Source organism: Parasteatoda tepidariorum, chromosome 6, assembly GCF_982258835.1.
Source record: "Parasteatoda tepidariorum strain Cologne lab strain chromosome 6, Ptep-v5.0, whole genome shotgun sequence".
Taxonomy (NCBI): domain Eukaryota; kingdom Metazoa; phylum Arthropoda; class Arachnida; order Araneae; family Theridiidae; genus Parasteatoda; species Parasteatoda tepidariorum.
The window spans coordinates 102,773,485-102,791,241 of NC_141760.1; the positions used below are offsets into that span (position 1 = coordinate 102,773,485).

A 17,757-nucleotide genomic window follows, 5' to 3' on the forward strand; every position below is an offset into this window, starting at 1 on the left:
AATCGAAATTTTGTGCATGTTATAAATCATGACATGAGATTCATTACGTCTTAAGAACGCACAGTATTGAAATGAACAGAAATGTTAGTAATAACTGCAAGTTAAATATATAAACAGACTTTTGACGAAAGAATAGTTCAATATGATTTAACACCTTATTGAACATATTTTTAATGGAAACATTCAATGTCTGAAAAGAGCGAAATAAATGAACTTACCCGTGTGAATACCAATTCTCAACTTCAATGTATCATTTTGTTTATGTCTTATTTTAAATGCGCGTATGGATTCTAATAGCTCTAAGGCCATAAAAGCAATCTGGCCTGCGTGCATGTCACCATTTCTGATAGGCAATCCGCTTACAACCATATAGGCATCACCAATCGTCTCCACTTTGTAGACGTCATAATGGCTGATGATGTCATCGAATACCGTGTATAAATCATTCAGAAATGTTACGACCTAAAATAAAAATAAAAATTTAATTGTATCTTCAGACATAAACTTCACACACTTTTAATGAAGCATATAAATATTTCATAGAACCAATAGTGTCAAAAAATAAATATTTTATTACTTAGTATTTGAGCAGGAAGGTTTCAATGGGTTTGTTAGAATCACTATGTTAATTCAAAAGATTTAAAATTTGTTTATTTAACACGGTATGACAGTAACTGGAAAAATTATTAGACGCACTAGAAGATTCTATGTAAAATCTTAGTTATCAGATGATACTATACAGCTTTATTGTTTTTATATGACTGTTTGCACTTGTTTATGTTCGTGTATCAATGGGTTAAATTAGACGCTACATAATATAAATTAGACGATAGGATAAATTAGACGATATATTACATAAATATAGAATATTTATGATATCAAGCATTATATTGGTTTATTATAATAATTAGATCAAATTATTAGACGCACTATAAGATTCTATGTAAAATCTGAATTATCAGGTGATACTATACAGCTTTATTGTTTTTATATGACTGTTTGCACTTGTTTATGTTCGTGTATCAATGGGTTAAATTAGACGCTACATAATATAAATTAGACGATAGGATAAATTAGACGATATATTACATAAATATAGAATATTTATGATATCAAGCATTATATTGGTTTATTATAATAATTAGATAAAATTATTAGACGCACTATAAGATTCTATGTAAAATCTTAGTTATCAGATGATACTATACAGCTTTATTGTTTTTATATGACTGTTTGCACTTGTTTATGTTCGTGTATCAATGGGTTAAATTAGACGCTACATAATATAAATTAGACGATAGGATAAATTAGACGATATATTACATAAATATAGAATATTTATGATATCAAGCATTATATTGGTTTATTATAATAATTAGATAAAATTATTAGACGCACTATAAGATTCTATGTAAAATCTGAATTATCAGGTGATACTATACAGCTTTATTGTTTTTATATGACTGTTTGCACTTGTTTATGTTCGTGTATCAATGGGTTAAATTAGACGCTACATAATATAAATTAGACGATAGGATAAATTAGACGATATATTACATAAATATAGAATATTTATGATATCAAGCATTATATTGGTTTATTATAATAATTAGATCAAATTATTAGACGCACTATAAGATTCTATGTAAAATCTGAATTATCAGGTGATACTATACAGCTTTATTGTTTTTATATGACTGTTTGCACTTGTTTATGTTCGTGTATCAATGGGTTAAATTAGACGCTACATAATATAAATTAGACGATAGGATAAATTAGACGATATATTACATAAATATAGAATATTTATGATATCAAGCATTATATTGGTTTATTATAATAATTAGATCAAATTATTAGACGCACTATAAGATTCTATGTAAAATCTGAATTATCAGGTGATACTATACAGCTTTATTGTTTTTATATGACTGTTTGCACTTGTTTATGTTCGTGTATCAATGGGTTAAATTAGACGCTACATAATATAAATTAGACGATAGGATAAATTAGACGATATATTACATAAATATAGAATATTTATGATATCAAGCATTATATTGGTTTATTATAATAATTAGATCAAATTATTAGACGCACTGTAGTTTTTTAATCATTACATGATCTACACGAGTTTATACGCAATACTTTTATACTTAAACATACATGCAATGAGTTTTTATTCAGGAGATTTTTTATACACTTCATATTTGTATTTATTTTTAACGTATTGCATGACATTGTTAAACAATTGATACAGGAGCGTAAACCAATGCAAACCGGTTTCATCCGAGTAAGAACAATAAAGCTGTACAGTATCACCTGATGATTATAATTTTACATAGAATCTTACAGTGCGTCTAATAATATGGCCATGGACTGTAAAGGAAAGCTCAAAATCCTCAAGAATATGCTTATTTATATAAAGTCTAAACGCCTTGTACCCAGAATATGCTTCAACTACATCAATAACTTGTAGCGTAACTACCACTACGATTATTAAAGATCAATTCTCTAGTATATAAGACATGCTAACTCGATTCAATATTGAGGTACCTTTTGATAGATGACGGTTAACATTATCGAAAGCTCATTCCCCACAAATTTCTACCATTACTCACAAACCATAGAAATCACAAAGCAATAACAGGCAGTGAAACCTTCAGGAAAGACCACCTCTGTGTGGCGACCTTCTCTATTTAAGACCACTTACGGAAGGCACGGAATTTTTTTCATAGACTTTGTGTTGAAGGAAACCTTTAAAGGCCTGGTTTCTTAGGACAGGACGCCGTCAGCTGGAAATCAGCGCTAACCTCTGATTGGTCCATTTGTGAGTTTGATAGTATACGTCATCGAACGCTCATCTTGAACTACAATTACCGTCCAATTCAACTGCAGTTGGATTACAACGTGACGTTAACCACAGAAGCAATGGCGGACAACATGCAACAGCACATTGAAATCTGCCAAGATTTTGATTTTGACATTAAACATAGCTTCTTCATTAAACATAGCACTCTTCATTTAACTCAGCTATAATGTGTTTTTTCTTGGACAAAGTCATTATTTGTTCTCTAAAACACTGGTCGACAATAACAAAATCAATACAAATTCAAAATAAATATTTGTTTACGTTATTAACGCATGCGCAATGAGAGATAATGTCTGCGTTGGACCGACTGCTCAAGCTGAGCTAACAAAAAAGTATTTTTTGGCGTCACTTCTACGTCAACTTTCCGCTGACGCCCAGATAAGGCGCTAGTTCTAAGAAACCAGGCCTTGAGCTAACAAACCAGTATTTTGTTGGCGTCAGCGGCACGTTGACGTCACGCTGACGCCCAGATAAGGCGCTTGTCCTAAGAAACCAGACCTTAAGAGAGACCATCAAAACATGTCCCAGCGACCGGAGAAATCTCCGCACCAAATGCGGAAAAAGGTAAAACGAGAAAACACGAAAAAATATTAACAAAACGAATAAGTAGATTCAAATGTATTGAAAATATCTGTAAGTCATTTAGAGAGATTTCCTTCTGACCATTGATGAAAGAGATTTACAACCTTATGTTGCAGTCAGAGTAGGCTAAAGACGATACTTTTAGTGAGTTAGTTTTAGAGTTAAAAGTTGAATTAGAAAGAAAAACATTTATTTAAAAAATAACTAAACATATCAAACAAACCTCTCCTTTTTTAAAGTAAACTAATTTTATAATATAAATTTAAATGCAAACTTAAACAAAAAAAAACAATTGTTTATTTATTTAAAATAATTCTATCATTCATAATTCGTAAATTTGTTTTTACACATAATTATATCAGTAGGGATCTTTTAAATTGACGCTAAATTGTATCCCATTGTATCCCATTTTCAAGACGCCAACTAAATCCATAATTCCGGTAAATAAAATCAAAATATATAATATTAAACCATTCATTAAGTAATTTTTCTCCGTTACTATATACCGTTTAAACCGGTTACCATATGATTATATGGTAACGTTTACCGAAACGTTTGGTTTTCAAAATTATAATTTTATTACAACACATTTAGTAAAAAATACAAAGCTGAAAAGTATATTTAACCAGATACATGCTCTAAGGAATCAAGATAAAAGTGCCAAATTTTTTCCAATTTACTAAATTTTATTACTTATTATAAAACCATATTTTATTACTAATTTTATCAAAATCATTAACAAAGCGCTTCGGTAAAAATTATCTAGCTTTCTGTGGTTCCCATAGAGCCAGAAACATGGCAAATTTTGTCATAATCTGGTAGCTTTGACCATACTTTTTTTTAAGTGTCTCTCAAAAACTTCTGATATCACAAGAACAGATAGCTAAAATTCAATTCGAACAACGTCTTGCCAAAATGTTTCATCAATAACTTTTGTCACTGATCAAATAGCTTCGTTATCACAAAATAAGAATACGATTTGAGAAGGTTTCTAGCCAAAATGTGCCTTAGCTACATCGATAACTTCTGCCATTTATCACAAAGCAAAAAGAATGCTTACTTAAATTTTGAACTTCTATAGCCGAAATGTGCCTTAACTACATCAGTAACTCCTGTTATCGATCACAGAGCATCTGGATGTCTGTTGCAAGAAACTGCTTTGTTTTACTAATCAATAACTTCTGGGAAAGCTGTTACAAATGTTATTTTTTTTCTTTTTAAGAAAAAAAAAGGAAGAGAACTTATATTACAGAAATTGTAGTAAAGGATATACACATTTTAACATAGTCAATTTTAAAATGGTAGTTTCCCAAACTATATCGATTTTTCAACTTTAAGAGAACGGTCTTGTTTCTTAATTAAAAAAAAAGCAGGAAAATAAAAATAAGAAAAAAATATAATCATCTCGTCGTCAGCTCACATGATTATATCCGCAGAAAGAGTGCTTTCTAGTATTGCGTTATATAGCCTAAGTAAAATATATCAATACAATAGTGTGAGGAACAGCAAACAAACTGAAATGAAAACCGAACAAATTAAAGCAAACAAATGCAAATTAAAACAAATCGTGAAAAAAACCAGAAAATAAATATTTTAAGAAGATACAGGCTAAAACATAAAATGTAATATATAAAGCGAGCAGTGAATTCATTGGTACATCCATTTACGGGCAACTTTCTAAAATGATTAAAAATATTTTCGTAAGAAGTTTGCCAGATTAAAAAACATGAAAAAAAATTTTAAGTTATATTTTTTTTTTTACGAAAACACATTTATTTGACAAAACAACCACAGATCATTAAAACAAAGATAAATTGAAATACCCGTAAAGGGTAAGTATTAACCTTAAATACAAACAAAACCTATTCTAAAAAAAAATTATTCGCCAAAAAATCAACAAATTCCAAAAAATATAGCCGCTCCCTTCTATTATTTTTCTTTGATCTCATTTCTTTTAAATTCATATTCGTGTAACTTAGGCATTTAAATATTTTTTACTTTATAATAAATATATATATATATATATATATATATATATATATATATATATATATATATATATATATATATATATATATATATATATATAAAGAGAGAGGGAGAGAAAACATGGAAAATAATAATACACTGGTGTGCAAAACTTAAGCAACAAGTGCGTTTTTTGTCATAACTCTACAAGAAATCATTCGATTGACATGAAATTTGAATATGATGTACATTATTTTGTACTTTAACGATGGAAAAAGAATAATGACGCAAAAATGAATATGAAGCTTAAAGTAGGTTATGGAACAAAAAAAGGCTTTATTTGACATACAGTGGCGTTACACATGAGTGCCTGAAGAAGCGTAAGTACAACTGGCAGATGTTCCCTAGTATGGGATATGCTGGGATATGGGATATCCCTTACTGTAACTTTTGCTTGGCATCGTCTCTCCATGCTAAGCACCAGATTATCCAGGAGTTCTTGGGGTAAACGTCTCCATTCCTTTTTTAACGCATCTTTCAGCTGATGGGTGTTACCAGGAGGATACTGTCGTGTCGCAAGACGTCTCCCTAATGCATCCCACACATGGTCTATGGGATTTAGATCTGGAGAGTAAGCTGGCCAATCCATTCGTGTGATATCTTCACTTTCCAGTAGCTCTTGAACATTAGCAGTACGGTGTGGCCGGGCATTGTCATCCATAAAAATGAAGTCTGGTCCAATGGCCCCTTGGAACAGACGTACATGGGGTAGGATTACCTCATTGCAGTAGCGGTCTCCAGTTACAGAATCTCGGTCGAAGATCTGAAGCTCAGTCCACCCGTTCAACATAATGCCACCCCAGACGACAACTCCAGGACCACCGTAACTATCTCTTTCCGCGATGTTATTGGGATGAAATCGAGCTCCAACCTCTTTCCAGATCAACTGACGTTGAGAATCGCTTTCAGCACTAAAACGACTCTCATTTGTGAAGAGGACGCGACTCCATTGATGAGGTGTTCAGGTTTCGTGTTCTCTGCACCACTCTAAACGGTGTCGCCGATGGCTAACTTTAAAAGGTATGCAGCGTTCAGGACGTCTAGCAAATAAGTCTATATTTTTAACTTATTTAATGAGTTCTATATACTTGCAGCTTATGCGCAAAAAAAAAAAACTTATTAATTTTCTTCGTTTTTCTTTTTATCTTTTATCTTCTTTTTATCTTAGGTACTGCAGGTTAAAAAAGAGGTTCCAATATTTATGTTTTAGGGTCAAGCGTAACAAGCGTCTGAAAGATTAGTATAGTACAACCTAATAAATCAAGTTTGTTATACGATTGAATAACAAACATTATTTTTTACAGAGTGAATAATATTCAGGCCATTTTATTTTAAAAGAAAGTATTTTATTCTTAACATACATTACAAACAATAATTTTTTTAAACTAAAATGTAAAAATAGCTAAGTTGTATTGCTTTTGCAAGTCCTAACACTTTATGTGAAGTTTTAATTAGGACCAATATGTTTTTAAGCTAGTAATTGGTTTCTAAACTAGAACTGCAGTGTAAACCTTTCCGTTGATTCTTTTTATTTGCTTTTGTATTTAAAACACTATATATGGTGGAAAATTTTCCTAGTAAAAAGTTAACAATAATATATATATATATATATATATATATATATATATATATATTGTTAATTCAAAAAAATATTTTCCAAATTATTCTTTCCGTTCAGAAATACTAAAATATTCACATTTAATTCATGGATTCTTTCAACAAGATCAAAGACAAGTAAAATAAAATGAATTTATTTTCTACCAAAGCATCGAAATAAATTAAAATTCACTCGATAGCATTTGTTGACAATAAAAATTTGTTCTCGCGAAATAAATTTTTACTTACATTTATTCCGCGCAATGCAATCACAATGCAATCTGCAAATGATACCATTGCTTTCAATATATAAAGTTACGTCGTTTCAAATGTATAAAAATATTTTTTAAATTCGAAGTAAAGTAAATGAAGATGCAAGGAATGTTTCAAATTAGAGGATAGTTTGAAAACTTATTTCGATAGTTCGAAATACATTTAAGAACTAAGAACCTCAAGAAAATTATTAACAATTACAATTTAATTGATTTTTTTACTTATAATAATTTAGCTAATTTAACCTAAAATTTAGTACTCTTAGCTGTTTTTACTACGATGCGAATTAGTTTGAAGGGATAAATAAACAATCTGCGCAGTAGAGTATCAGTTTTTTTTATTTACTTCTGTTAAAATTCTGTTTACTATTTTTATTATCAAAGACACTTGATAGCTTGATCCATAAAATTCGAAAAGAAAAGAAGCACAATAGATATTTGAAAAGCTTTGTTTCAAAACAAACGAGTTAAAATTGCATTGACAGTCTTGAAAAGTTACAATGTCAGTATCAAGAGAAATATTTGAAAATAATTTTGTATTCATAATAAGAATAAAATGTTCTGTACATCGTTTTAAAAGTTGGTAAATATTTACGAAAATGAGAATAATGAATTTTTAGTCGGTAAATGTTGAGATATGAACTTCATTTACCCAATAGAAAAATAAAGATTTACAATTTTATAATGGACAAATGAATTAAATATTATTTGCAGAATTAGAAACAAATTCGTAAACAGAATTTTCGGTGTTAAAATGCGTGTTTTTAGAGATGAAAATTACAGGTTTTAAAAATTACAGGTTTCCAGAGAGGACAAAAAAAAATGAATTGAATAATTTTCATATTATTTCGAATGTAAGAACAAATAATAAGACATCTTTCTTACCTAAAAAGAAAAAGATACAAGCTTCTTTTTAAATAAAAACGATATACTATTCTGTTAGAAATTTCTCGGAAAAAATGGTTAAATGACAATTTATTTAATTGTTATTTTACCATATTCAAACAAAACAGTCAAATAGCCATAAATAAGTTGGTATTCAAACTGTTAATTGTGAGAGAAACCGTTTATTAACTGTTTTCACCTAATACGGTTAAACAATCAGAATTTTATCACACCAGCTAAACCCACCTAATGAAGTCCCTTAGTTTCTTAGAACTGCTTACATATTATAGCCGGAAGGGCTAGTTCTGTCCCAGGGTTCGAGTCCCAGCGTTGACAAAACAAGTTTTACTCCATTCCCATCCCTACATATTGAGTTTCCATTGTCCTACACACCCCAATTTGTGTCCGGCACTGTCCGGTGTCCATTACCTAACGAAAAGTCTATCTCTTTTATGTAGTAATATTTTGCGGTATTGAAACCGTGCTAGTTGTAAATGGTTAAAAAAACTGAGTTTTGTATTCATGGTTTCATAACCATACTAGTTGTAAATGGTTTCAAAATTGTAAAGGTAAATAATGTCTTTTACTGTAAACTTTACGGTTAATCGGATGGATATGCTGCTGCAGGTTATTTTACTGTGATGTTAGAATGAAAATTCTAACAGTGCAGAAAATTACTTGATATTCAAAAAAAAAAAAAAAAAACTTTCTGTTCGTCATTGAAAAAGTAAATTATAGTTAATAACAATAAGTAAAAAGAATGACGAAATTGAGATACAAGCTCCGTTTGAAAACTTAAACTTAAAATCTTTCTAATCGAAAAAGTAATTAAGTATTGTGCAGAAAATTACGAAAGTAAAAGAAAAAAAATTATAATTCCGCAAAGGTAAAAAATTGAGATCCAAGCTTCTTTTACAAAGAAAGTAATATAGTAGCAAATATTTTAATATTTGAAAAAAAAAAATATTTGACAAATGATTACACAAATTAGTTCATCGTTACGAAAATTAGAATAATGAATTTTTAACAAAAAAAAAGTTAAATTTATAAAAATAATCAAAAATATTAAAGTTTTAAAAATAATCCATGTAAAAATATAGAAGTTTGTGAGCAAAAACTTTTTGGTTTTGACTTACAATATATTTACAAATTTAAAAACAATCGTCAGAAAAAGGCAAAAATGAATTAAATAATTTGCACATCACCTCAAATAGGAAAAAAAAATTCCTGATTACAAAAATAGATAAAAGCTTCTTTTACAAAGAAAACGAAATGCTAGAAAATTACTTTAACTTTAAAAGATAAATTAAAAATTCGGCTCGTCATTAAAAATGTAGATAATAATAGTTAAAAATTTGCAATAAAAATTATAAATTTCAAACTAAGGAAATTGAGATTTGAGTTTCTTAAAGCAAAATAACTCGAAATTCGAACATTTAATTAAATATTCTGCACGCTAACATAAAAGTAAAAATATTAGGGGGATCGGGAAGTAATCTCGTTTCGGCGCATTAAATATTCGCAAGTCTTAAAAATCAATTCCTTTTTTTTTTCGATTCACTTTCGCTCCGGCATTGAAAGTTTGTTTCTAACGAGGGAGAATACATTATTGATTAAAAAATAAAATCTCGATAACAAAATATCAAATGCAAAGAAACGTCATTACTTTCCGGTCCCCTCATAATAATTACGCAGTGGAATTAAAGCATTTTACGAACAGAAAACGAAATACAAGAAATCAATTTTATATTCGAAAGAAGAATAAAATAAACTGCATATTATTACAAAAGTTAAACACGATAACTAAAGTTGAATTTTATTCATTAATGGATTTTTATCAGAAAAAAAGATTGATATCTAGAATTCTTTTACCAAGACTGAGAACTAAAGTTCTTTAACCACAAGATTAACATAAATTTCTTTTACAATACCTTTTATGCTCGTAAAAAATATTTAAATATTCATTGAAAAATTAGGAAAGTTTGTAAACATATTTTTTGACATGGCATTTACAAATTTAAAATCTGAAACTTGTCAGAAAATGACAAAGAAAAAGTCATTAGCCATGTTTTCATAATTTAATTCTCACATGAAGTGAAAAAGACAATTGCTTCGAGGAAGTGTGAAAGTGATTAATCTTTCCCCAGGTGACGTTCGATTAGGTAAATCGAGCGAAAAATGTGTCACTTAAGGAATGTTGAAGATCTTTTTTTCCTGAGATTTGCCACGAGGAGCGGAAAAAAAGTATATTAGAATATCATGTTTATAACAAGCTTACTTACTTTGAAATATTAGTTTCGAAGAAATTTAATGGCAAGAAGAATTTTCGTACTATACTTTATTTAATGCACATTTAATTTCTAATAAATCAGAGCTTACGTGCTAGACAGAATTAAATATAGTCTAATATCATACATTTCAATTATTTAACCGCTCGATAGCCTGAAAATGTGCGCACAGGAAAAATGGACTACTCTGAATAACCTTTGATCTAGTAATCGGATCTTCACGTTCTAGGATTCAATCTTAATAGCTCAAGAGGGCGACCTTAAATATGCTAATTAATAAGTGCATATGATATGTTAAGTTACGAAATCAGACACAAAAACGTACTTTCTTCGAATAAACATACCTTTTTCTCGACGTATTAGGACTTTTGCCCCAAAATATAGTTTGTCCAAGAGAGTGCTCCAAAGCTTGTACCCCTTAATGTTGATTTACGTTTGCCTATTTCGCTATATCTCGAGAACTCTTTAAATGAGCAGAAAAATTTCAGCACACATTTATAAAATTCGTTTACCCAAAGATAATTCCAGGCAAAGTATAACTTTTAGTAAGTATTTACTATTTTTGTTTTATTTAATAATGGTCAAAAAGGCAAAATACAAAATTTGGCGAAAATTACAAGACAAAATATAAAATTTGAATAAAATCGGTCGAATAGATCTTGAGAAATTGAATTTTAAATATCTGAAACCTTTGAGATTCAATTTCCAATGAACTATTCAACCGATTTTGCTCAAATTTCGTATTCTGCAGTGTAAAATTACATTACCTCCGTTTGTTGGTAATCAGCCCTATCGACTAATCTCTCAATACTTATCTCAAATAAATACCCAGATGCAAGAAACTAAGTGGCTCCCTTAGGTTGACTTAGATGGTGCTATAAAATTCAGGTTGTTTAAGGTATAAGCAGCTAATTTGATTACCATCTTTTCTGTGGTGATTTGACTCTTCTGTTTGAATATGGCCAAATATTGAAAATTAAATAATTTGCTATTTAACTATCATTTTATATTCCGAGAAATCACTACCAGAGAAGAGTGCTCCGCAATTTTCTCTACGCAACGAGCACATTAACGATCTCCGTAGCTCTCAAAGTTTTGTTGTTGCAATAATTTGATATTTTAGATAGATCACAAAAGATAACACAAAATATCTTATTAGATACACAATAATTAGATAAATATAATACATAGATATCACAAAAACGTTTCTGTTGTTCCACCAAAAATTTTATTTTCAAATAAACGGTGAGCTTACTAAGTATAGGACCCAAATTTCTTCCAAAAAGATCCCTGGGTAATCAGTAGAATAACTGATTTTGATAAATTATCTTAGCTGTAATATACAATAAACGACTATATCATGAGGATTTTTTTTTTTCGTTTTCTTTTCGTATAATGTAAGCAAATTTTCATTTCTTTTCCTCAAAATTTCTCCCTAAACTGTTATAAGTTCATTTCTATTCGCAAGTTAATTTATTAAACCATATTTTGCAGTTTTTTTACGAAGTGGAAAAAATATATTACTTAGTCAAACACAGAAGCAAAATCACAACCATGGAAAAGACTGAAGAAATTAAAAATGAAATTTAGATTTATACTTGCATAAATATTAACATCCTATCCCAATATTATCAATATTTCCAACAAAAAAAAACAACTTTTTTATTGAAAGTAGACGGTTTAGATACGCTATCTACCATAAAACAAGAAGACTATGAAATTTTGCCAGTCTTTTGGAATTATATATAAATAAATCGAAATAACCTGAAGAGCTAACTTTAAATTTAATAACTTCAAAATTAATTTGAAATTCCAAATAAAAGGCAAAAATCTTTCGACAAACTTATTTAAATACGTGGCAGTAAACAATTATAATTTTGTTGCAATAAGTCTTTCCTAGAAACAAAATAAAACTGAAACGTAGAAAAAAAAATACTGATTTTTCTCAAAACTCATTTAAAATTCAAAGAAAGTGAGATGTTCATTTTCATATTAAAAATTATACGGCTATAAAAAAAAAATAATTCTTCTGCTAACAGTTCTCGATAAACTAAACTATTCAACTTTAAAAAAAAGACAATAAATGACATGCCCGCAATAATAACATTTTAATTAGAGAATATAATTATAGAAATCTTCCTTTTTCAATTAATTTAGAAACTTTTGAAATGCTAGACTTTAATTTCATTTCAATTGAATTCGATAGAAAATTGAATATATTATAGATAGACAGGTGACAGACATTCGTCAATTGAAGTATTAACGGTTAAGGAATAATGCACACAGCAAATACATCCCAGATAAGCTAATTTCTAATTCGTTTCCATAGCAACTGAGTGTTACGACGATTCGTAGTATGTTATTTAATCAACAGTTCGATGTAAGTTTCTTGTGAAATTTTCTCGCCTTTATGAGTAAATATGACACAACTATTTCGGTAATTCTATAAATATCGAAAACGAGAATGGAGTTCTAAAATTTAGCAGGTACCTGAATAAACTGTAAATAAATAGATGAATACCATAGGATTTAATATACAATTTAACGTAAATTTATATTTTTATCTAAAATTAAAAAAAAGACAATACAATTTTATATCTTCAGATAATATCGTTTGCTTATTTTTACAGCTAGGATTAGTAAATTCGTTAATTTATCTAGCAGTAGAGAATAAATAGATGGTGAAAACTACTAGAATTAGTAAAGGAGAAGTGTTAAAATAAAAAGAAGAGAACAATTTGTTCTTAAGCATGCGCAAAACGTTTGCTCACTTTATAAGCTAAATATTGTTTACCAATTGTAACAAAAATGTTTTCTTGTCTAGTCTTTCATTTTTTGTTGATTCATGGATGAATTTCAGTATCTGAATTTTAGCTTAATAATGCCCACGCACATGATTTCAAGACTGTACAAACATTTTTTATTGCGCAAACTGGTTTCGCTTCTATCATGGCCAGATTATTCCTCATACATGTCGTTAGATATATCATTCCTCGAATATGCAGTCAATTGAGCTTTTAAATAATTTTATCGGTCAGAGACTCGCTCGTATAGCTCGTCGGGGCACACAATTAGACTGCCATGTAGAAGTTACCATTCCCCAGAAATCCATCCAGAGAGTCGTGGTGGCTCAGGGGATAGAGCCTTCCAATGAGGTGAACCGGATTCGAATGCCAGCGAAGGTTGGTCGATACGAAATCCGCTCCCGTGACGTACCGATCACGATGATGACGTAAAATATCCTCAGTGGTCGACGAATCATAGTTTAGAATCTCATCGCCGTCGGGCTAACCGTGTTAGGGTTTCGTGATTTACTTCTCCCTGCAATGCAAATGCGGGTTAGTTCTCTCAAAAAGTCCGCCACAAAAACAAATGTCTCCTAATACTTGATCTATGAGTTCCCTTGTCTTCTGGATTGGGTTCAAAATTACAATGTAATGGAATTGAACATGAATAGTCTTAAACCCAAAATTGGCCCGGTTGTTCAACGACGGTTATAAAATAAAATTACATTCAGAGCCTGTATGATTCAATCTCACGAAGTGTACAGGCTCTCATTGCTCCAGCGTGACGGACACACAAATTACTGATTTCGATGCTTTTTTTTTTCCTTTTTCGATCATTTATTATTTATTTGTACCCCTATACCCCAAAATTAATGAAATAAATTTCATTAATTTTGGACAATACCTTCATGGTGTGGCAATTTTCGCAAACATTAGTGTAATACCAGGGGTCTGTTTAGAAGAACGGACCTTTCACAAAATATATTTTCATAAAAACGGACCCTTCACAAAATATTTTTACTTAAAAACGAACCCTTCACAAAATAATTTATGTTTTAATCAGACAATTCACAAATTTGTTTATCTTCATTGTCTTATTGTCTTGTTAATCGAATAAACCCTTCCCAGGAAGAGGGGGGGGGGGGGCGAAGACAGATGTAAACGAACTAAGTTTAGTCTCCTGCAGACGCTTCTTCCTTTATTCGTCCGAAATGAATATTCTGCGTTCGACAGTATAGGCTAAATATCAAATAATTGTATGTTTTATCTCTAATTTAATAGCAGCAATTGCTGTTTATTTTTTAAAATTTAATTTTTTATTATTATAATTTTACAGTATTGGGCATAATCTTGTACGTCTTTCTACAATTTAAAAACTCCTTGAAAAATTTTTTGCAATAACAAGACCCTATTTGCACAAATTCGCAAAAGCAGGACCCCGGTGGAAAGAACGTGACTCAACGTTTATTTTATATTCACAAATTACGAGTCATTTTTTCACAATTTTACAAAAAACGGACCTTTCACAAAATGTCTGGACAGACCCCTGAATACTGATTTACATACTTAAAAGAAAAAGAACAAGAATGAATTCGAATGAATGACGTAGGAAAAAAATTAGAAAAAAGAAAGAGATGCAAATAAAAGTAAATTAATGAATAAATAAAAATTATAAAATAGAAAATATGTGGAGAAAAAAAATATATTTCCAGGTAACATAACTTTTAGGATAAATTAATCCATCGAAAGGTGCAGAACCAATTTAGAAGAATTCCTTTAAACCACAAAATTGCTTTTACATTGGAATTTTATCATTTTTATTATACGATTTCATTAATTATTACTATTCATTATTATTCATTTATTATTTTAATGGTTAGCCAAAAAATATATCAAGAGTAAAACTAACATTTTACTGATATTCTGAAAATAATGTTCACACAAAATACACAAAATAATGCAAAATAAATGTTCTAATGACACAAAATAATGTTCTAATATTTTTAGTATCCATTTGACTTACCTCCATCGGAGTACTAGTTGCGGACATTGCAGTAAAACCTACAATATCACTAAAATATATCGTCACAGCATCGAACGATTCTGGTAATACAGCCTCTCCCCTCAATAGCTGAGTTGCAACAGATCTGCGAAGAAAGAAAAAAATCTTAAACATGCGGCTAGTTTAGTAAGTGGCTGATTAAATAACAAGGCTCTTGCAACGCGGAAGGATAACTGAAAAATTTGATATTTTTTCAGCTCATTTCAAAAAATCTCATCTCAATAAAAAAAAAAACACCAATTGTTGCTTAATTAGCCTAATTTACTTCTAAAAGGTAAAAGAAATTAAGCCTAATTTATTTCACATTTTATTACCGAGGTTGAACAGCCGACACAATTCTGAATTTACGACTACCAATATTCAACATTTATGGAATTCAACAGAGAAGCTAGTTTGGCGTACTGTGCATAAAAATGTAATATTTGCAAGTCTGGATTACAAAACTATCATAGTATTTTTGATGCATTGCTTGACGAAACATCCTCAAGTTATTTTAGGACAGGATTAGACAAGTGTTCCCAAACTTTATACGACGTATTGTATTTCTCCTATCGAAGACGATCATTAAGAACCATCAAGATATATCAGGTCGTAATCAAACCAGTTTTCTTAAAACTTTTTTGACGAACTGTATTACTTCTAATGAAGCGGTTATTACGGAACAAATATCCTCAAGATATTTTAGGACAGGATTAGACTAGTGTTCCCAAACTTCATACGCCGTATTTTATTTCTCCTACTGAAGACGATCATTGTGGACCAACAAGATATTTTAGGTCGAAATCAAACCAGTTTTCTCAAAACTTTTTTGACGAGCTGTATTTCTTCTAATGGAGAGTCCATTACGGAATATCCTCAGAAAATTTTAAATCATCATTAGATCGTGTATCCAAAGTTTAATTGACGTATTGTATTTCTTCTTTCGAAGATGGTAATTACGGAACATCGTCAAAATATTTTAGGTCAGGATTAGACTACTGTTCTCAAATTTCGTTTGACGTACCGCATTTCTAAGGAAGGACAAAACCATAGGAAAAAATAATATACGTTACTTTAAATTAATTCTCACTTAAAATATTAAGGCAGTAAACCTAAAATGTATTATAATTTTTTTTTTTAATTTTATTACTTATGCGTAACTTAAGCAATGAAAATAATTTATATATTATTCATTGAACTTACAGCATTGAAAGGGAAAATTATTCAAGTAAAAGACTTACAAAATTAAAATTTAAGCATACAAGAATTTACTAATTTTATTGTTTATTGAGCAAAAAAGTTCAGTTAGTCAGTTTTTCCGTTTGTCACGATCAAAAGTTCAGTCAAAAAAAGTAAAATAAAACATGTTTTAATTAAATCAAAATCAATACTACTTCATTTTATTATATGACAGAAACATAAGTAAAGTAATTATACATTTTATTTTGAAAGTTAAAAGTAAAAAGGAGCAAAATATGAAAAACAATATAAATTGTAAGAAATGAACATGTTTTTTTGAATTGTTTTGTTTGTTTCTTTTAGTTCGATTACTTCTTGTAATTAATTTTGAAAGTTTTAAAAGGTAATAGGAAATGCAATTAGAGAATTAAAAGTAGCTTAGATTCTTCTGACAATATATAGAAAATTGTTTACTTAGTTTTCTTTTGTTTTATTTAAAGAATATTAAAAATTGATTCATCGAAGAAATAGTAATTGAAAAGTAATTAGATGTAAAATTAAAAAATTCCAATTCGTATTTCTTGAACCGAAAAAAAAATTTAAATAAAAGAAATATAAAAGGCAGTAAGAAAAACATTATTTAAAATTTTGTTTGAAACGTGCATAAAACTCATACTCACAAAATAAAAATACATGATTCTAATAAGAATAATAATTCATTAACTAATTTTGCCTTATTGATCTTAATTTATGCAAGGAAGAGAAAATGTGGTTAATGCAAGAATGGAATTATTGCTTAAATTTCTCGAAAAAAATTAGAAAAAAGTATTTTTCTGTTCTTGATATAGCATTGATTCTACAAACATAATTTTCTACTCATCACTATGTTTCTTTCTCGTTGATTAAGTTAGAACCTTTTAAATCCAATAAAAAAATTGGTTATTATTAATATATAAAATGGCAATATTTTCTTTATTTCACATTATCATACAAACGTAATTTCAGTACAGAATCAATCAACTTTTAGTTACGTTAAGTTAACTTTTCAAGACTAGACTGATTGAACCATTAAAAATGGCGCGTTTTAAGCTGACATGCCCTTAACAAATCAAATGCGAGATAAAAAAAAAACTACTTTTGTTTTGCTATCGAAGAAAATTGTCTGCAAGAAACAACATTTATTATTCTTTCATCAGTTTCTTTAAATGTGAACATAAAGGTGCATATT

At 29.4% G+C, this 17,757-nt stretch overlaps 1 protein-coding gene across 1 annotated transcript in view; it reads right to left on the minus strand.

Moving 5' to 3' along the window:
- LOC107454842 (receptor-type guanylate cyclase Gyc76C) overlaps positions 1-17,757 on the minus strand; it is a 255,986-nt gene that overhangs the window by 9,461 nt on the left and 228,768 nt on the right. The window contains exons 18-19 of the mRNA XM_087166312.1: positions 15,333-15,456; positions 219-462 (exon numbers count right to left, since the gene is read on the minus strand). Coding sequence (XP_087022438.1) covers positions 219-462; positions 15,333-15,456 — 368 coding nt within the window. The remainder of the gene's footprint in view (positions 1-218; positions 463-15,332; positions 15,457-17,757) is intronic.